The sequence below is a fragment of the Drosophila eugracilis genome, unplaced genomic scaffold (genome assembly GCF_018153835.1).
Source record: "Drosophila eugracilis isolate 14026-0451.02 unplaced genomic scaffold, ASM1815383v1 contig_2147, whole genome shotgun sequence".
Classification (NCBI taxonomy): Eukaryota; Metazoa; Arthropoda; class Insecta; order Diptera; family Drosophilidae; genus Drosophila; species Drosophila eugracilis.
In genome coordinates, this window is record NW_024573030.1 from 1,391,395 (window position 1) to 1,413,489 (window position 22,095).

Below are 22,095 nucleotides of genomic sequence, written 5' to 3' on the forward strand. Positions count from 1 at the left end.
CCTCTTGATAACTATGAAAACGTGCTACTTGTGATACAGCTTTTACACAGCATTTATATGTACATATGTAGTTGTAAAGATTTTACGATATTCAAAATAATATAATGATTTGATATTTATTTAAAATTACGGAAGTTTCTATATCATTTATTTTTTTTGTTATAATTTGTATCTTAAATTAATACTAAGTAATGTATATGGTTTTATATATAATATTAATATACAATATAAACTACTTGATAACTGCGAAAACCTGCTACATGTGGTACTTAGAAATAATTGGAAATACAGAATATATATATTTTTTAAAGTTGTATACATTTTTTGGTATTGAAAAATATGCATATATTGACTGTTGGGGCATTTATTTTAAATTAAAGAATTAGCTATATTACATATATTTTTTTATAATTTTTATCTTTAATATTTATTCTGACTCATAAATATACATATGAATTATGATTTTAAAATCCTTTAATCTTATGCATATATCGATCTTTTTAGCACCAGCGTATGGAATTTACATACAAATTTTGAGCCTTACGTGAATATTTTTTAATCTACAATTTAAGTATTTTATATTTTTAATTATTTTCTATTTAATGTTCTAATAGAAAAAAATAAAAAAGGAAATAATTCAATTAAATTTATTTTCATTTAATGATTTTTACTGATTTTAAAAATCGATATTATTTTAATAGTCAGCTGTTTTTATCGTTAGCAACTCTGATACCAGTACTGCTGGACTTATATACCCATTTATCGAATATAAAGCATTCCCAATTCGATGGTTGATTTTAACAGAAAACAAATGCTTAAAGCAATAAAATGTGGCTCTTTAATATCTTCTTAAATTTAATTTAGTAAAAATATTTGTAACGAGCCCATTTTAACTGTTAATATCACCAATATTGTTATCGAGCCACCGATAACAGCCATCACTGGTGCCAGACGCAGCCTGCCAGAAGCGGCCTGCCAGACGCCGCCCGGTACCGACCAATCAGGAAGGCGTACGATTCGCATGTCGGCGCTTGTCGTCCGATAAATCGAAATCGAAACCCGAAATCGAAGCCGTTGCTTAGTTTATCACCAGCAAGCAAACCGCTCAGTAGTTCCATTTGCCGAGCTGCCAGACCGACCTGCTTCCATTCACCGTTTCCAGTATAACAAATCCAGGCGACTACGCTTAGCGGTAAAAACACCCACACACCCACGCACAACAAATCTTCATAGGGCCATATATATATATACATATATATATAAAACTATTTTTTTCTTGTTTGTTAACCCGGTTTTGGAAACTAAAGAACGAAAATTTCATCTGCTATTTGTTGTACAACACATTTTTTTCACGTTCTCTGTTCTCGAAGAAAAAAACAAGAAAAAGTGCAAAAAGCCGCGGCGTGCTAAATTTGTATTGCGTGCAAAATTGTTAAAAAGGAAAAAAAACAAGGCAACCCATACACACGCATTCAGTTTTTTTACACGCTGCTTCTAAATTTTTTTAAAGTTCGAGTTTTATATTTCATTAGAATATTATTTCGGTGACAGCTGTTGAACTCCAAGTGAAAAAAATCGCGCGCAATCAGCAAAAATTAAAAGGTAAGTACTGCAAATAGAATATAACAATTATCGTGTGTGAATGTTCTTGAATACAAAATGCAACGTTGTGCAATTTTAATAATGCGAAAAATTCCCATAGTGTAAAAGTATGTGGGAGAATACAGGGCACATGTATGCCGTGTTCTTTTTTTTTTTTTTTGCTATTTTTTTTTTTTGGAGCTACGGTGAAATCAAGTTTTCGGGTTGACGTCATTTTAATTATGCATAGAAACGCAGGTAATGGGCGAAAATTTTGGTCAGCGGTTTCGTTGTCGTTTCCGCTTCATATTCAGCGAACATTTTCGGCTAACGATTGATCAGGTGTCGAAGGTTTCAGGTCTTTTGCCTTATTAGGCTGGTTAAAATGCGCTAATTAGAGAGCAGGATGAATCCTACATTGAAAATTCGCGGGTTTCCAATTGCAAACGGAAAATTCAATTATCCTGCATGCATGTGCATCAGTATGTGGGCGTCGGATGGCCAGCAAAAAGCGCTGCATACTTGCAGGTGCAGGTCCCGGTCCTCTCGTTCTCTCTCTTTTCGCTGTCAGCCTGTCATTTATAATTTCATTTCATGTCAATGTTTTTGTGTGTGTGTGTGTGTGTTGTGTCAGGAACACTGCACACACAAAAAAAAGAAAGAAAAACAAGCACGGTTTCGCGCTTCTCTTGCTCATAAATATACAACTTGTGCTCTCTTCCGCTTCCTGTTCCTTCCTTGCTCTTCATCCGTCGCTCTCTCTTTCTGTTTAACTGTCAATGCAGTTTTCTAATTGACTTCATCAGAAGAGCAAGAAGAAGAGGAAGATGATAGAGCTAAAGAGGATGCTCTTGCCATCATCCATACACATACGCACATGCCATCCCTCTCACTCCATTGCCTTTGGCCACCTGTCAACTCTCGGTTATCTCCCTTCCACTCCTCATCTCCGGTCTGTCCATTCGCCCACTAACTGTTTTGCCTCCTTTGCCGTTATGATTTGTCTACCCTGCACTTTACTGTCAAACGTCAAAAAAACGAATGAACCTGTTAAATCGTAACAAATTTCAGTCTCAGACAAAGTGCTCAAGGGGAAATGTCATATCAATTCAGAAAATAAACGTAAAACGAACATTGAACACATCGGAAATTAATATCGTCGATCTCTGTTCCTGAAATGAGGATAAGCCACACAGAAGACTAAAGACTTCCAGATAGACATAGAAGCTTGCAAGTGAAACGCATAGGTAATAAATCTCTTATGGCTAAGATTATACTAAAACCTTATAAGTAAGTAATTAAATTCTTAAGTATTTGCTATTTTAATGGAAGAGGAAGGAAGATTTTTGAAGAATCCAAGATATTAATGAAGTTTATTTCTATCTTCAGTTTCTTATTATCCATTCAAGTTTTCTATTAAAGGATAATAATTTGAGCTCATCCATTTATAAAAACCCATTCCTGTCCGTATCAGTTACTTGTAGATTTATTGTAGGCAATCCTGACTGTACAAGTAAAATTGTTTACCGAAAAGGGGAGGAGGGGTGGGCTATTTTTTGTTATTAGTTTTATGTAGAACTTTGCTGGTCGCTTTAACTTTGACGCTTTGGCGTTTTCCAGTAAATTCGAGGAGAGTGGAGGGAATATATTGGATAGTGCGAGTGGGTGCCAGTACAAAGAGCCGGGTATCCTAGCGACTAAATTTGGTTGCGGTTGCTTTTGCCATGCCACGCCACTTTGGTACCCTTGCACCCACTTGGCCATATTCACGACCACCCACTTTTCCGCCCGTTGATTCTGAGGTTGCAATTGCAAAATGCCAAGCGCACTTAGTGAGCTCTATACGTTGGTATTTTGTGCTGTTTGCTTTGCTTTAGCCATGCTTTTCCTATGCTTTTCTAGCAACTAATAAGCAATGCCACTGCTCGCAAAAGTATGCTACGAAAAAAAAGAGCAGTTGCAATGGGATAACTGTGCATGTGTTTGTGTATGTTTGAGCCTTGAATTTGAATTAGTTGTTGGTGTTGTTATTTCGCAGTAGCCGTAGCAGCAGCAGCCTCTCTGTCATGGCCAACCATGTATGTATGTGTGCGAGGAAAATGCTAGAGGGAGAACGAGCATCTGCTCAAGGCCATGTTGCAGTGCACTGCTTGTGCTGCCATCTCGTTTGCTCTCTTCCATTTAAATGCATGCTGCATATGCATATTGCCTGTTAATTGGCATTGGTATGTGTGTGCGAATGCCTCTCCTTGCATGTGTGTGTGTGTGTGTTAATATGTCATCCTGTGGCTCTGATATTTGATTTGTAATACTGCCGCTTGTATTGCTGCTTGTGTTTCTATAATTAAATTGCCTGGCTCTTCTGCTGTATGCAAACTGTCCCGAAAAAGTATGCAATGCGCCTGCGTTAATAATTCGTACACTTGAAAAGACTTAAGGGGTAACCAATAACTATATAATATATGAATAAAACTAAACCCTCTTTTAGTAATAAGGGTATCAAAAGGATTGACTTTAGAGTTTAGATATAGTATAGATTTTCATTTATAATAATATAAGAATGAGAGGCAATGGGAATTGTTTCGGGTGTATTAGATATGTGTGTGTGTGTGTGCTGTGTGGATGCTAACTTGATTAAAACCCGCTCTTTAATTGAAGAAAATGCTAATAATGTTGCACGATGCGCTCGCCTCTCTTCAGTGGCGTTGCTCATCTCTCTCTCTCTCTCTCTCTTTTATCATCTCTCGTTGCAGTTGTGAAGCCAAGCAGCTAAACAAGCGCCACTTTTCAAACGATTTGAATCGAGTGCAGTTGTAAACACACGCAGAGTTAAAAACATCAGCCAAAATGTCTGATCGCAAAGCCGTGATTAAAAATGCCGACATGAGCGAGGAAATGCAGCAGGATGCTGTCGACTGTGCGACACAGGCCCTCGAGAAGTACAACATTGAAAAGGTAAGCTAATATGCTAAAATATGTTTTAAAATTTTAGTTTTAATTATTGGTATTTAAGCAGTGTAGCTGGTTTCTAATAAGATTATTTTTAGAACTTAATACCTTATAGGAAACTATATAAAAAGCTTGGTAAAATTTAGTCTCATAAATGAAGTCATCTGAAAACCAAAAATAGAAAAGGGTTTATATTCAATCATGCCCAATGATTAGGGGATGAAAGAAGGATTAGAAATAGAGAATGGATGGGACACACGCACAACAGGTGTTTTTTTAGTGGGTGGTATTTAGGCCTAAAACCAAATTGTATTGGCCACTAAATTTGATTGGAAAATGCTGTAAATGGTTTTTAAATACCAAAACTCATTGGCCTGTTGTCCGCGGTGTATGGTCATTAATTAATCAATGGGAAATCAACAATTTTCAGTTTGATCAACAAACTGGCTAAAATTGATGTTCAAACACACACAACTTTTGTGCTATTGTTGTGTTTTACATGTGAAATTAATTAGATAAATACATAAGTCTCTCATTCCCTGGGGAAAACCAACAGAAATTAAAGGCTTCGGTTTATTATTTTGCCAAACACAAGGTAATTAGAAATTAGAGACTGGCAGAGCAGCAACAGGATTATTATTTTGGACCAAAAACCGTAATTAAATTGGATTTACTACACGCATGCAAACACACACACACACACATACGCATATACACCTGGCTTTTTCATGGCTTTTTCCATAGTTTACCCTGTTCGGACATTGTTGCATCTCTCGTACGAGTATGGAAACATAAAACCCAAAACACTTTTGCCCACACTCTCATTCTCTTGCTCTCTCTCTCTGTAAACTTGTGGTTTGAACTGCGTTTGGCAATTTCACAATTTTGCGGTGCTGTGCGCCAGCCTTTCGGTTTTTCCCACCGCCCAACGCCTACTTCCGTTCAATTTCGTCCCGCCCACATTTCCATTTCCACTACCATTTCCTTCACTGACTCAACCCACTCACGAATCCTTCCAGTCGCCTACACGAAACTGCGTCGCAGTTTTTCCTTTTTTTTTTTTTTTTGGTTCTCTCGATGGGGGAAAAAAACTCCTTTCAACAAACAATGTGCAATATTTGCCTGCATTTTCCGGAATTTTTGTTTGTTTGTTTGTAATTTTATCAATCTTAACCTTTGCCCTTATCATTGTCCAGCTGCACTTTTGTTCGGCAAAGGCCAAAGCATTTCATTAACAATGGGAGACCGCGTATTTACAGTTTGCAAACAAACAAAAAATATGCATTTTTCCTTTATTAAAAATTCAAAAAAAAAAAAAAAGAAGGTTAAGAGAAATGAATCTGTAACCTGGATTATTGATTGTGATCAATATTTGCCTTATTGCTGTTACAAATCAAACAAATAAAAAAAGATTTATCTATTGAAAAATTTAATTAAATCTGAAAAATAAGTAAAGACCTTTTAGCTTTCATTAAAGTTTAAGAACAAAATTAAAATAAAATGCAAATAATGGCAATATTAGCTTTTCTGTAAACGCAATTTTCCGTGACTAACCTTTCGGTGAATTTAGTAGCCCTGAATTAAAGAGATTTACTTAGAAGAATGTACGTTGTGAGAGGATGGAAGGTGGTGGTGTGGAAAATCGGCGGAGGAGGACTGACCATCATTAACAATGTCCGGCAAAAAAACAACAACTAAAATAAGCTCTTGATTTAGTCGTCTGTGAATGCAAAGAACAACAACAACAATAACAACGGCAACAATAACAATAAAGAAAAACAAAATCAGCCAGCAATGTCAACAAAGTCGAAGAAATTGAATAATCAATAGATGTCCACGGGGTGGCATTAGAGGGGGGGCGGGCTGTGTAGTGCGATTGAAGGAAAACTGCCAAGCACACACACTACTTATGTACTCGTACACAGGGAAAAATAGGGAAAATCAAGATGAAAGGGGGGGGTGGTATAAGTTTATGTAAGTCTTATTACGAAATCAAAAGGTTTCAAATGGAAATTTCTAATATTTTTCTTATTGTTAAAGAAATTAAGATGATATTGGAAATCCATTTTTAAGGCATTTTAGTAAATAGTTTGATCCGTGTACTTTCTGGTCAAAGTGCGGACCCTGACTGAGGTCAGTGAAAAATATGGCTGGCGGGAAAAGGAAAGAAGGAAGGAAGGAAAAGCGGGCTGGAAAAACTGCGGGGGATTGCCATCAACTAGCGGGCCTTTGTCAATGCCAATGGCAGAAGACAACACACTGAGACTCTGAGACTGCGATTCTGCGACTGAAACTCTGAGACTGAGACACAGGCAAAAATGAAAATGAAAATGGAAATGTAGATGAGGTGTGGGAGCAATGGTGAGGGTAGACTGGGTTAGGTGGATAAGGAGGGGGGTTAAAACGAACGCGCGCGGGGCCCTTGAAAGCAAAGCAAAGCAAAGTAAACTTGAAATCACAGCGGAAGTGGATAAAAGGCCAGGGGGGAAAATGAAGAATATACGTTGGAGGAAAATCCCAGAAAGTGAGGAGGAGGGAGGGACAAAGCGATTCTGCTAATTGAGCAGTAAAAGCAAAATGTGCGTATACAGTGGATATCGGTTAACAAAAACAATGGAAAAACAAACACAAGTTAATTACAGCAGAAGTTGTCTTTTAAGTAAAGAAAAAGAAATGTATAAAAAAAAAGAGGAAAAAGGATTAAGTTTGTTTAGTAATCTTAATGAAAGTATTAAGATTACTAAGCTATTTCATTTCTAAAGTAAATTCAATTGATTTTTTGTTGTTAAATTTATGTTTTTAAGTTATCTTTTCTGCATATGTTTAGTTTTTTTAAGAATAGCCTCAAAATGGTTGGTGTAACAAACTCTAACTAACATATTTAGTACCAAAAAAACAGAAATATTTTAATTAATAACTAGCAGTGATTATCTTAAATATAAATTCCTTAGATTCTTGTTAACACCAATTAAAGTATATTTTTTACTATAAGCAGCAGGACCTGCTGATCCTAAAAGTAGGCTTCATATTTTGTTTTTATTCGCGCACTCCTCTTCTTGAATGTTGTGATTGTGGTATGGAAATTATCTGAGAGACTTTTAAAATAAGGAGGTGGAAAATAAAGTGTTTGGGGGGGGTTGGTTTGTAAAAAACACCCTCCCCTTGTTTGACACCCACTGCAAAATAAAACACCTGAACCACCCATTTTTGAGCCTACCTCTTGTTGCTATAAATAAAATATATATGCCACTCGATTGATTGCCTTTTTGTCTTTACTCTTCCTTTTTTCCCCTGTCGCTGCTCTCGCTCTTCCTCTAACCACTGCTTATTGCATAATAATAAGTTAACCATTATTTCTCACTGTGCATATATACTCGTATATATCTCTGTGTGTGTGTCTGTGTGTGTTTTCTCGTAGGTAATTAAATATGGATTTTTGTTTTTGTTTGTGCTGCGAGGCAAAAACACAAATTTAATTGCTTAGATGAAAATTGAAAAATTGCCGCAGTCTCTCTGTCTCTCTAATGGAAAAAAATGAATAATAAAAATAGAATAAAATTTGAAGGAAACCGAAAAATACACAAAAATAAAAATTAAAAAGAGAGGAGAAACCAGTGAACGCAAACTTTAACCTTTAGATGATGCTGCCGGGGGGGGGGATAGGAACACAGGCATCGAATTGACATGGAATTGAAAGGGATTTGGCCATTGCAAGTTTGGCAAGTCGTTCGGCCAAATAGTTTTTCTCGAATCAATAATTGACCTGGTAAAATCTTTTCTTGGATTTCCTTATTTCCCAGCTGATTATAAGTTCAAAATTCCAATCAGAGCGCGACACAAATGCAAAAAAAAAAAAAGAAAACAATAAAAAAAAAGAAAATATAAGGGGGGCAAAAAACAATTTTTGGTATCCATTAGATACGCAACTAATACTACTAGGGGGGAAAAAAAGGGAAGGAAAGGGCAGCCCCTTGGGGGCGCACAAGGGTTAAGTTCGGCCCCATTGGTTGTGGTACCTTGTGTATATATTTTTAGGGGTGCGCAACCTTTCAAGCAGCTTAAATCGTATCCATAGGCATTATGTTGCCCCCAGTATTTCTATGTATTTTTGTATCTGTATATGTATGTGTGTGTGTGTGTGTGTGAGCCGCGATTTAAAGGCAAAGCCCTAAATAAGCCAACAAGAGGGCCAAAAAAAAAAAATGGAAGAGGGGAAAAACAGCAAGGCAGCTGAATATAATTTTTCAATTCAATTATTTTAGAGTCTTAGCTGTTTTTTTTTAATAACTTAATTAGTTTTCTAGAACAGAAAGAACAAAATTAAAGTTTAGGGAAGGCGAAACTATAATTTAAGTTAATATTTTAGATTAAATAAGGCAATTATTCTTTGAAATTTGGTTGGTTTTCCAATTTTTTTAAGTCTAAAATATTAACAATATTTGTTTTTATATAACTAACAGTCCACTTTAGTTAGTTTTACTGAAAAGAAGACAATAAAAAGTTAAATCAATGTAAGTACGACAGGAACAATGACAGCTTTGATGGAAGACTATTTGAAAATAGAGGGGAAAAATAACAATGAAACTTAAATAAATCAGAGATAAAGTTATTTAAAAACAAATTTAATTAGTTTTTCTAGACTTTTTTGTTGCAGTTGTTGCAGTTCGCTTGCTTTTCACGCTGTTATAATCCCTTGAATTGGATTTTATTTTTCGTTTTTCCTGAGTGTGCCACAAAAGGCGGATCCTCCCTATGAACCAAACATACACACAGAAAAAAAAAAAATAATAATAAATAAAACGAGGAGACAAACATTTTTGCATTCAATTGTTGTTGCGGAAAGTTTATGCAGTTTTTTTTATTATTATTATTATTTTTTATGGATATTGTTTGTGATTTTTTGCGTGGCCAAAAATGTTTAATCAATATGCGGGCAGCAGACGAATATTTGTATGTAAATAGATTTTGTGTGTGTGTGTAAAAAGCAAACACATGCACATGCATCCATTATTATTGACACACATTCATTGAATGCGAAGTTTTTCCGCTTTTTTTCCATTCCTTCAAAACGTGTCCAGGCACATTTATTGGGGCTCAAATGCCAGAGGATATTTTCCAGGTGTGGTCTAAATGGACAGGGAATTATCCTGGCGTTTCTTGCATGAATTAATTAAAGCCCTGAAAGTGTTTTGTATTTACTATTTCTGTTTTTTTGTGTTTTTGCCTAAAACTTGCCAGTCTTTGATTTAAGATAACAAAATATGGGAAAATAATGGAATTTCGAGCTTTAAACTTTAGATTTTACTAATAAATTTTTGGAAACTAAAGAAATTCCTAATAATTAAGGGTTTTCCCTGTGTTTTGCATTCCAGAATGGCTAGAATACAAACAAATTCTCTTTATGTCAATCAAATATAAGAAAATTCCTTTATTACTTTGAAGCCAGCTACTAGCAATCACTTCTGCCAAAATGTGTCAGTTACCTTCCCCAAAAACATAGCAAATTATATGACCAAAATTGCAATGTCGATTTCATTAGGCTACATATGTTGTATATATCATATATATATATATCTTTATAAATATATATATTTAGTGGCACAAAACTGAACACACGACACACACTCCACTCCAACCCACTCGATGGTTTTTAACCCCCCTCTTGCCACTTTTCCTCAGTATGTGTGTGTGTGTCAGAATGTTCATTTTGTATTTTTTTGGCGTTGCCAAAACAAAATTCCATGGCATTGCTAGGGGGGGCGGTTGCAAAAGAGGCCTCACCCCAAACCAAATTGAATATAAAACAATCAACTTTATATTGTCGTCTGACACGACACGAAAATATACACGCAATATGGGCTAAAAGAAATGGGAAACAAAACACGTATAAAAGAAAAAAAGGGCCTAAAGAGAAGTTCTCAAAAATATAGAACAGCTGGAATGACTTAATAGCAATGATCGCTAAAGGATTCCATTACAGGGGGGGCAGTTTAGGAAGGGAAAACTATTTCTTTTAGCAATCATAATGCTAAGAATGCTAGAAACTTAAGTTTGATTTTAGTTTTTCAAGTTCTTGAAATCATAAAAAACATAAATCAAGACATTTCTTAAGGGTATTAAAGGTATTTAGTCCACTATATCAAAAACTATTATCACCTAATCTAACTTTTAAAGGAGGTTCTACTGTATAAATACGACAATAATGACGACAACTTTGATTGAGGGATAGCCAAAAGAAGGAAATGGATAATGGGCACTCAACTAAATCAGCTTTATATTGTTTTTAGTCCGCTTTTCTTTTTTTTTTTTTTTTTTGGCTTGTTTGAGGGTTTCGTTGCTTTTCTTGGCTTGTTTGTTCTGTTTGTTTTATTATTGGTTCGTTATTTTTCCACTGTTTTTTTGTTTTGAGGTTACCGGGTTAAGTTTATGACTTTGCACGCATTCCCCTGCAATAACAGTGGCCCCACCTTCGTAGTAGTCCCCTTTTCATTTTGAATCCTCCACACCCATGCACTAAATGAAATCAACTCCAAGTGTGGCGCCCAAAAGTATGGTAAAAGCAAAACTTTCAGATTGCCACAAACTTTCCCAACAGCACAATTTTATTCCTTCCCATTCTTTCTATAGTTTATATTTTTTTTCCCTTTTTTTTTTTGTTTTTTATTAAGCTAAACATTCTCCATCTGCTTTCTACATTCTTGGCGTTTTTTGACACAGATGTTGGGGAGGGGGGAAACGGATGATAATTTGACAAGAATCTAGTGCTGAAGGAATGTCTTTTTAAATTTGTCTTTATTTGATCAAATTAGCTTTAACTATGATAATTAATATGATCAAAATTGTACTAAGAGATGTCTTTTACTATTTAAAGATATTTTCTTTACTTTTAATAACAAGCTCAAAGTTAAAGCTCCTCAAACTGTGCTATAAAATTCCTTTAAAGGCCAAGTTTCATATTTATCTGACCTCCATTGTGCTTTTACTATATATATATCTGTGGCTTGTTGGCTGCTGCGTGTGGCTGCGATTGTGTGTGTGTGTGTGTGTGTGTGTTTGCGTAACCCTGGATTTAGCCGCCAAAACGACTGACAATGACCTTTGACATTTGCCAGACTAAACTGCAACGCAGTGCTTATAGTACTTTTTTTTTCTTTTACCACCATTCTGCAACGTTTTAGCACTTGTTTTTTTTTACACTTTGTTTCACCCTTTTGGCGCTATTTATTTCTAGCCATCCTCTCAACCCTTTCTTAGAAATTTCCTTAATTTCCACCACATTTCTTGGTCCCCTAGTTTACCCTCGATTTTAGCCGCATATTCACTTTGTGGTTAGTGCTAGTGTTAACATACATAATTGGCCTTTGCCTCAAGAACTGGGCTTTAATTTCAACCAAAATGGCTTAATGCGAATAGCAACAACAACAACAACAACAATCATAACTAACTCATTAGCAGAGAAACTTTTACCTCGACATAACATTTCCCCCTCTCGTTTCTTTTTTGCGCCCCTCACTTTTTTGGGTTTGTGCGCGCTGTGCTGTGCTGCCTGTTTTTTTTTTTTTTTTTTTGAGGTCACATTTTGGGTTACCCCAGTGACAGACCGACCGACCCCTTTTTGGGTTGGAAAAATAAAAATGGTAGTGGGGCAAATTCAGGAGGAAAATGAGTCTTTCGTTTGGCATTTTATTGAGTTTGCCGTTTGCCGCTAATTTCGAAACAGTTAGCAGCCACTTAGGCATTTGTTTTCGCCTGTTTTCGACTCCGCTTATGGTGTGTTTTTTGTGTTGTTTTCGGCTTTAGTTGTTCTCTTGTTGGCAATTGCATTTTTGACAGCTTTATGGAATGTGGCGTTAACTTGTTCGACAATTGGCAGCTGCACAGGGTGCAAAAAGTGTAATATACTTTGCGAAATTGAATTACCAGCAGCGAGAGAGAGAGAAGAACTCATCAATATTTGATTATAAGATGGGGGGAAGAAGTTTGAAATTTCAAAATCAAAAGGAAAAAGGAAGTGTGCAAGCTTCTGCTTAACTTTTAATAATTAAAATCAATTAAAAATAAGTACTACATGATAGGTTTAGATCTGAAAAGAAAGATATTTTTGACATTATAACTAATATATACATTTTTATTTATCATTTTAGGATATTGCGGCCTACATTAAGAAGGAATTCGACAAAAAATACAATCCCACATGGCATTGCATTGTGGGCCGCAACTTTGGATCGTATGTCACCCACGAGACGCGCCATTTCATTTATTTCTATTTGGGCCAGGTGGCCATTTTATTGTTTAAGAGCGGTTAAAGTATTGTCGAGTCGGATGAAGTGGTGGTGAGGAGACTGATGGAGATGCAGCAGCTGCACCGCCAACAACAACAACAGCAACAACAACTACAACAACAACAGCAATTGGAGCAGCAGTCGCCGCATTTCATGGCATCAGAGTACGAGGATCTAGAGCAGAAACAGGAACAACAACATAACCAACAACAGCAAACACAGCACCAACAGCAACAACAAAAACATCTATATCTTAAGGATGCGGAAATGATGACCGAAAAAACAGACGAGGAGCAAAAAGAGGATCAGCTGCAGCCACAACAAGAAGATCAACAAAAACAACTGCAGCCGCAGCTAGAACACCCAGAAGATTCAGATATGGAGCTGTCTGATGATCAATATGTAGAAGAAACTGATGAGGAGAATAATGGCGAGGTGGTGGATGTTAACCAAGATGACGACAACGGCAACGGCAACGGCGACGACGACGACGATGATGATGATGATGATGATGATGATGGCACTATTGTCGAAGACAGCGATGCCACCAGCTGTAGTAGTTGTCGTCGAGCTGAATTTGAAGAAAATCAAGAGGAGCAAGTGCCCCAAGCAGAGGAACAGCCACCACCTTCTAACCAGAAAGATGATAAAATTGATCTATAGACGAAATCTTCATCAAAAAAAAAATAGAAAAGATACACGCGCACCATTTTTAGCATGTTTATCAAATGCAAGGAATATCTGTCCTGTTTTCGGGGTATTCCTTTCATCATAATTATATGCCACGCTGGAGAACGTAAAGAAGAGCAAAACACACTATTGTACACACATGAGGAACACACTCTTGTAGACAAGCATGAACCAACGATATTTTGTTTCGAAATCATCATTTCCCCATCCGAAACCAACCCCCCCGCCCCCTCCCTTTTTTCCCCCGTTTTCTTGTTCATTTAACAATAATAATTAAAAATTTTGATGTGTAGAGCCCCATGAATTGAACTTCTGTAAAAATTATTTTTGCTTTATTTTTTTTTTCCTTTGGAGATGTGTACTATGCGCTGGCGGTATGCTTGGCCTTATAATTTACTTATTACCTGCAAATGCGTAATTAAACAATTGTTAAGTATAAATGAACCAAAAACCATGTGTTATATTTAATTATTTGCATTATTTTTGGTTTTCCATTTGAAATTTTCGTTGGAGCTTAGCAGAGGCAAGAACCCACACACACACACACGCCCATACAGGCACGTACACATAGCACAGGCAACAACCACCACTACAACCGAACGAGCAAAGTAGAAGAAAAAAAAGAGAATTTGTAAGGAAAACTCACATATTTTTTCTGTCGGATGGATTATTTATGTGTATTGAACTCTCTCAACACGTGTAAACGGAAACCAAGCAGAAAATATAAGAAAAAAAAAATAGTATAATGTGAAATTTGCATACACACACTCACAGACACTTTCTGCACACCTAATAGATACACAGAGAAAAAAATATCATGAAATTGGCATGCATTTCCCCATCAAATTGGTATTTTTTCCCTTTAATCTTTTAAAAATTATATCAATTTGATATGTATTTTAAAATAATAATTAAAAATCTTAATCTCTGCATTGGGAAGTTTTGAAGATACGCATTTGAAAATTGCATTTTAAAGCTATTCAATATTTAAACTACTTTTTCATTTGTAAATTGAAATTTGTTATAATCATCAGGTTCGTTAAATATTTGAGAACTTCTAAAAAGTTACGTTTCCTGTTATTGGAAATTTTTGTTATAAAATATAAATTATATGTTCAACATAGGAAAAATTTATATATGATGGAAACAGAGATCTTACTTTTGCGATCATTTAAGATCTTTAGTAAAGGATATATTTTGGAGTGGTTTATTTGGAGATGGTAGTTTTGGATCTAGAAACATATTCTCTCTGTGTACTTAAACAATGTATTATTCATTGCTTACGAGTAAACCAAATCGGTGTGTGTTCGGACATGGATTTTCCCACCCCCCCCAAGCCCCCTGTTTTCGTCCATTCTACTCCTTTTGCTAGCTAAATCCTTTTTCTTGCTTTTTCCCTGGATTTTGATAGCCAACAACAACAGAAACACAAAATACAACAATTACAAGAACAAATTACAAGCAACTCGAATATTATGTGTGTATGTGTATATGTATTGTCCATCCACAGCAGCAAAGTATGCAACAACAATTTTTGTAGAAACTGCAAGCAGTAATAAAAAAAAAAAACAAATAAAAGCAACAAAAAAAGAATACAAAACGCGGAGAAAGCCGAAAGCAAATGCAAAGACAAACACAAAAAAAAAAATGAAAGAACAACCCAAGGAAAATATAATTATCATCTTGTCGTTTATATAAATGTGTGCTATGTGTTTCTTCAAATCGGATTTATGTTATGCAAAAAAAGAAGATATATAAAAATTCAGTAAGAATTTCCAAAAGAAAAGATGTCAAGGAATGAAAGCGAACAGTAAATAGAAAACATGGAAACCGAAAAAGTAAATATATATATATTCATGCAAGAAATACAAAATAAAGTAAACATTGGTGTAAATTAAGCAAGAACTTAAGTAAAACCTACTAAAAGAAAAACCAAAAAAAAAATGAAGCTTAATACGTAATTTCCTAACAACAACAGAAGACATTTACATATGCAGCACTCACATACACATACACACTCGCAAACAAAAGGACACGTACGTACATTTACCGTTACTTTTCACACACCACATGCAGCACCACTCTCTCTCTCTCTCTTTGGCTATTGCGTTTTAGATTATTGCTCAGCACGTTTTTGCGTAGACACAAACTATTTATGCTAACGGTAAGATACAACCTCCTCTCTCACTTACAAACATACACCCACACTCCTCCTCAAACACACTCACACACACACTTACAAAAACAAAAAAAAGAAGAAGACGTGAAAAACGTAAACATTTTTTTTTCTTAAAAATCGGAATGGCGAACTTCTAACGGGAAAGAAAACACAAAAAACACACACGAGAACTTCTAATAAGTGTTTATATATACAAATATATATATATATATGTATACATATAAAAACCAAGCAAAAAAAAAACGATAAGAGCATAATTTTTTGTCACAATGCAAAATATTTGTGTGAGAAACCAATTTTTGATGTAAAAGAAAACAGAAAACCAGAAAAAACGCGCGGTAAAAATAATATGTGTGTAACGGTAAAAGAGAGATAAAGAAAGTGAAAAATTGATTTTTTCCCCTTAGTTTTTCCCAATCAATCGATCCATTTTCTCATTTTCCGTTAGTAACTTTTAAAACTCAAATCTTTTAGCTGCCATTTCTGATTTAAAACAAAAAAAAAAAAAACCGAGAAACCAACAAATACAAAAACTAGTTTAAAAACATAGTTTGTAAACCTTATTTATTTCGTTGTATCTGTTTAATTCTACTTTGTCTATTTCTATTTAACTGGTTTATTGTGCAAGAAACAAACATTACATAAGTTTTTGTAAGAGATTAGTAAATTATGTGAGTTGAGGGCGATATAGAGCAGAATTTGCAAATGCATAACTGCGATCGCGAATGCGGATTTATGGAGGCAATTTCAAGTAACAATACGAGTAAGAAATGAGAAAGCAAGCAAAAACCAAATGAGATCTTCAATGTGAAATAAAAGTACTTCTTTGAAACCAGTGTTGTTTATTATTTTGGGCGGATAAATTATGGTTAAGTAAGTATATATACATAAACTTCTTTTTAAATGGCTATACCTAAAGGGAACAGTAATGTATTCTTATACCTGAATCAGCGATAAAAAATAATTACAAAAACATAAATTTAAAAGAAATCAAATGATCATTCATATTTTTGACACTAAAATGTAAAGACAACGAAAGCTCAATTTAAAAAATGTAGTATTTTTTTCTAGTATTTGATGAACGGGTCACACCATTCGCTAAGTAATGTGGTATTTTCCACTATACCGATGTACGGTTGTTTTAGTTGTGCAATATAGAAATTGATAAACTAATCTCGCTACTTTTTTTTTGTGCGATTGTTTAACTTACAACGACGCGCGGCGGTGCGACTGAGACACCAATAATTATAGCCTGCGATTATAGATCCGGATAATCCGCATATAGAAATAACCCCATTCAACCGATTTTATTCTCAGTCGAACGAAAGAAAAACATAGCGAAAATGTTGCGTACTCTGTCACGCGTTAGCGAATTGCCAATTATTGTTAAGCAACTGCAAAAAGTACGTAATACCAAAACCCGCTTTGCACCCACTAACATTTTTAATTGTTATCACTAAAACAAAAAAAAAAAACACACCATCATTCAAATAATGAAAACACAAAAAAGCGTTGCCATAACAACAACAACAACAATGGATGGCGGATATATAACAACAAGAACAACAACAACATCATCGGAAATGGGAGATATTCATCGTCGTTTTTCGGTTTATTCCAGAATGCAGCCCAAGCAGGAGTTTCAAAAACCAACAATTATGCCACGGAGGCCACCATTCAAGTGAATCGGGTATGTATCATATACTATATCTAACAGAAATACTAAAAAAAAGAAGACAAAAATATAAGATTACATAATGCGCTTTTTGCCAGATAGCAACGGTTAATGGGATTCATTAGTGTGTAGTTTGTGTGCGTGGAGGTGCAGGGTTGCATTTGGCGTGTTTTCTTAATTTGCCGGTCAACATGTTCATTTTGAAAATGACAAGGTCACGAAGTAATTTGTAGTTTTCCATCTCCCACGCTCTTTATCGCCGTTTGCTCTTTGCGTGGCCGCCGCGTGACTGTTCACGCACAATAAAACATATAGTCTTATCAGCCGATTCACCGATTTTCATCGTCCTCTCTCTATCTGTCTCTCTGTTTACGCCGATTCTCACGCCATAAATTAGCCGCCATAAATTGGCATAAAACAAAGTTGGCCACAAATCTTAGCTGGGTAATTTTGGCTCGTACTTCCGGAAACTTTCGAAAATTGTATAGCTTAGGCAAAAAATACTCATACTGATTTTATTTTATGAAGATCCTACTCGAATTTTATACCACTAACTGTTATCAGTTTATAACTTATCATAGTCTCACCTTTCCGTTACGTTGTTATCAGCTGTCTGTCAGCTGTTAATTAATTTATTGAAATAAAAAGGAAATTAAAGGTTTTATTGTTAGTGATTCCAAAAGTAATAGATTAATGTATGGTTATTGTTAAAACAAAGTCCTTGTAGAATATATCTTTGATGTAATCATTGAATACAACTCCTAAGGGTAATCATCTAATGTTTTCCCATTATTCACAGCCCTTCAAGCTGCATCGCCTAGATGAAGGACCCGCCACTGAAGTCAAACTTACCAAGGATGAGGCCCTCAAGTACTACACACAGATGCAGACGATCCGTCGATTGGAAACGGCCGCCGGTAATCTGTACAAGGAGAAGATCATTCGTGGCTTCTGTCATCTGTATTCCGGCCAGGAGGCTTGTGCCGTTGGCATGAAGGCGGCAATGCGAGATGTGGACAATATCATTTCGGCATACCGTGTCCATGGTTGGACCTACCTGATGGGCGTTTCGCCGAGTGGTGTGCTGGCTGAGCTCACTGGTGTCCAGGGCGGTTGTGCCCGCGGCAAGGGTGGCTCCATGCACATGTATGCACCGAATTTCTATGGCGGCAATGGCATCGTTGGTGCTCAGGTTCCGCTGGGCGCTGGAGTTGGTTTGGCCTGCAAGTACAAGGGTAACGGTGGCATGTGCCTGGCACTCTATGGTGATGGTGCCGCTAACCAGGGACAAGTGTTCGAGGCCTACAACATGGCCTACCTGTGGAAGCTGCCCGTGATCTTCGTCTGCGAGAACAACAACTACGGTGAGTGGATATAAAGATACAGATGTCATTTATGATTTTTATATTACCAATTTTCTTATTTATCCCCCAATAGGTATGGGTACAAGCTCGGAGCGTGCTTCTTGCAATACGGACTACTATACCCGCGGTGATGCCCTGCCCGGAATCTGGGTGGATGGCATGGATGTGCTAGCCGTGCGCAGTGCCACCGAGTTCGCCATCAACTATGTGAACACCCACGGACCTCTGGTCCTGGAGACAAACACGTACCGGTACTCTGGTCACTCCATGTCCGATCCGGGCACATCATACCGTACACGTGAGGAGATCCAGGAGGTGCGTCAGAAACGTGATCCCATCACCTCCTTCAAGGAGCTGTGCATCGAGCTGGGTCTTATCACCACCGATGAAGTTAAGGTAAGTTGGAATAGGTTTATTAAAAAAGATGGTACTATAATAAAAATACACTTTTCAGGCCATCGATCTGAAGGTGCGCAAGGAGGTCGACGAGGCCACTGCCTTCGCCAAGTCCGATGCTGAACTGGGTGTAAGCCATCTCTGGACGGACGTCTACTCGAACAACCTGGAGCCCAAGCTGCGCGGCACCATTGCCTACGATATTGATCATATCCAGGAGCACAAGGGTGTCAATCACTAAGTCAGCGGGCCAACGAATTTGATTCGGGAACTCACAAGACACAAAATCGATAGAAAGCAAAATAACAAACACCAAAACAGAAATCACACACAGACAGACACGAAGACACTTTAGACTCAAACTCAGACACTTAGACACAAGCGAAATCTCTAGCTCTTAAGCCGAATGTTAAATAATGATGAGAACCCCGTAGGCCGGACCCGAAGAAAGAACCCACTAAACAAAAAGCTTAGCTAATCGGAGCACTTTAATCACATCGTAGTGCACCAAACCAACCACATTACTCTGGGGAACTGCATTGGATATTATTGTGAACGTGTTCAATATGGATAAAGCGAGGTGTAAATTGTTGAAAAAATATAAATACCTAGAAAAATTAACCAAGTGTGTTACTAACTTAAAAGTTAAGGTCTCAACTAGAAGATCACTGAAAGTCTTAGTATTGTTTCTAAGATTTTTAGGAAGTCTTTGGTTTATCAAACTTTCCGTTTAAGATGAAAAGATGTATATTAACAAAGTTACAAAAATCTTGTAAAGATCTTGTATATTTCCATCTCTCTCTGTTTTGTGATAGTTTTCAATCTATGTTGATTTTCTTTTGCTTTCATTGTCGCTAAGCATAGAACAGAAATTCTAGCCTTTAAAATATTTCAAAATTTAAGTGCGCGGCAAATGTGCTTTTGACTAGAAGACCAATCTGTTGTTCCGGTATTTGGGAGTTCATAGCGAAGTACAATGATGAAACCCAGCCGAGTTCGTTTTATGATGAAATGCAACGGATTACGCTACTTTCTTGATAGGACCATCCTCTCCAGGACAATCAGACGCCACAAATGTAGCTGTTTGACGCTTGAGAATGTAAGTGACTAGCATATTATAAATGAATATAACTAAGACCATGAAATGTAATAAAAAAAATTAAGGATAATAAGGGTTAACTCACAATCTTCTAACATTTTCTTTTTTTTATTTGTGATTTTTAAAAACTTAATATTTAAAGACACTAAATGGTTATGCAAAATGCATATTATTAGTAATACCACACCATAAAAATTATTACCCAACACAAGATTTCGCTTGTCTCGAAAACAATACTGCCAGGAGTTAGTAGTCAATATTGCTCGGTGCTGCCACTCATTCTATTCCGCTGAGCACGCTTAGAAGTTCTACATATTTATTTTATTCAATAAGAGGAATATTAATTAAATGGGTTATTTTAATGGATATGTTCTACCCGTTGCAGACATTCAAGTGCTACGATCTGGAAACGGGGCCGACGATGGACGTGGAGCTATCCCGAGAGGACGCCCTGACAATGTACACCCAGATGTTGAAAGTCCGTCGATTCGAGACTATGGCCGGGAATTACTACAAACAGCGCCAGATCCGTGGTTTCTGTCATTTGTACAATGGTCAAGAGGCGATTGCAGTTGGGATGAAACAGAGTTTGCGACCATGCGACTCCCTCATAACAGCATACCGTTGTCATGCCTGGACATATTTAATGGGCGTTTCACTGTACGAAGTAATGGCCGAGCTGTTAGGCCTACGTTCCGGGTGCAGCAGGGGCAAAGGTGGCTCCATGCACATGTACGGCGAGAGGTACTATGGCGGCAACGGGATTGTTGGTGCCCAGGTAGCTGTTGGTGCAGGGATAGGCCTGGCACACAGCTACCGTAATGACAATGGCGTGTGCGTTGTTCTCTATGGCGATGGTGCCGCCAATCAGGGCCAGGTCTTTGAATCCTTCAACATGGCCAAGTTATGGTGTCTACCATGTATATTCGTCTGTGAGAACAATCACTATGGCATGGGTACACATGTCAATCGTGCCTCGGCCATGACGGACTTTTATATGCGTGGACAATATATTCCTGGACTTTGGGTGGATGGTAATCAGGTGCTTGCCGTTCGCAGTGCTACAAAATTTGCCGTGGATCATGCCCTTAAGCATGGACCAATTGTTCTTGAAATGCAAACATATCGTTATGTCGGACATTCCATGTCCGATCCGGGTACATCATATCGTTCCCGTGACGAAGTCAAAGCTGCGAGGGAAAAACATGATCCGATCATCAGTTTCCGTAATCAAATAACTGAATTGTGCCTTGCCGACGATGAGGAGCTGAAGATTCTCGAGACTAAGGCCAAGAAATTTGTCGATGATGAATGCAAAAAGGCTCTTGCCGATAAGGAGGTTGAGCTGCATGAACTTAACACCGACATATATGCCAAGAATGTGGATGGTAAGATTCGTGGCGTATCCGGTTACAATCTTGAGCATATCCGGCTGTCGGAAGTGTGCTTTGGCAAGCCCAAGAAGACACCGGCCAGCGAGATCAACGATGTGCCAGTGGGTGCAGCTATTGACTTGGCCAAGGCCAAAGAGAGGAAAGCAGCTGAAGCTGCAAAGGCGGCCAAGGCGGCCAAGGCTGGTAAAGATGGCAAGAAAGGCAAGGATGACAAAGCTGCCAAAGATCCCAAGGCTGCTGCTTCACCACCTACCAAGTCAGCACCACCGGCCAAAGCACCACCAGCCAAAAAACCACCAGCAGCACCCAAAAAGTAGCATCCACATTCTAGCGCCTCATCGAAGTTCTCAACCCTATTGTGCTCTTGGCAAAATTACTTAAGCTGATTTCACAACCAAAGACCATCCATGTAATTTATAAAAGAAATCAATTCAGAGACTAACTGTTACTAATCTTATTTTAATTTTACTAACTACTATTGTTGCT

The 22,095-nt window shown here is 37.1% G+C and overlaps 3 protein-coding genes across 4 annotated transcripts; all 3 read left to right on the forward strand.

Moving 5' to 3' along the window:
- Positions 1-1,073: 1,073 nt before the first annotated feature.
- LOC108110310 (dynein light chain 1, cytoplasmic) lies at positions 1,074-12,905 on the forward strand. Its single transcript, XM_017219320.1, has 3 exons — positions 1,074-1,192; positions 4,335-4,536; positions 12,675-12,905. The coding sequence occupies exons 2-3, from the start codon at positions 4,429-4,431 to the stop codon at positions 12,834-12,836; spliced, it is 270 nt and encodes an 89-aa protein (XP_017074809.1). The 5' UTR covers positions 1,074-1,192; positions 4,335-4,428; the 3' UTR covers positions 12,837-12,905.
- A 3,898-nt stretch (positions 12,906-16,803) lies between these two features.
- LOC108110307 (pyruvate dehydrogenase E1 component subunit alpha, mitochondrial) lies at positions 16,804-19,737 on the forward strand. Of its 2 annotated transcripts, none has more exons than XM_017219317.1 (5): positions 16,804-17,084; positions 17,192-17,371; positions 18,156-18,720; positions 18,794-19,116; positions 19,175-19,737. In XM_017219317.1, exons 1-5 carry the CDS (start codon positions 17,025-17,027, stop codon positions 19,355-19,357), a joined length of 1,311 nt encoding a protein of 436 aa, XP_017074806.1. In that variant the 5' UTR covers positions 16,804-17,024; the 3' UTR covers positions 19,358-19,737. The 2 variants fall into 2 exon arrangements, with proteins under 2 accessions (XP_017074806.1, XP_017074807.1); XM_017219318.1 differs by having other exon boundaries at positions 16,807-17,084; positions 17,303-17,371.
- A 92-nt stretch (positions 19,738-19,829) lies between these two features.
- On the forward strand, positions 19,830-22,051 carry LOC108110306 (pyruvate dehydrogenase E1 component subunit alpha, mitochondrial). Its single transcript, XM_017219316.1, has 2 exons — positions 19,830-20,215; positions 20,601-22,051. The coding sequence occupies exons 1-2, from the start codon at positions 20,093-20,095 to the stop codon at positions 21,924-21,926; spliced, it is 1,449 nt and encodes a 482-aa protein (XP_017074805.1). The 5' UTR covers positions 19,830-20,092; the 3' UTR covers positions 21,927-22,051.
- The last annotated feature ends 44 nt before the right edge of the window (positions 22,052-22,095 follow it).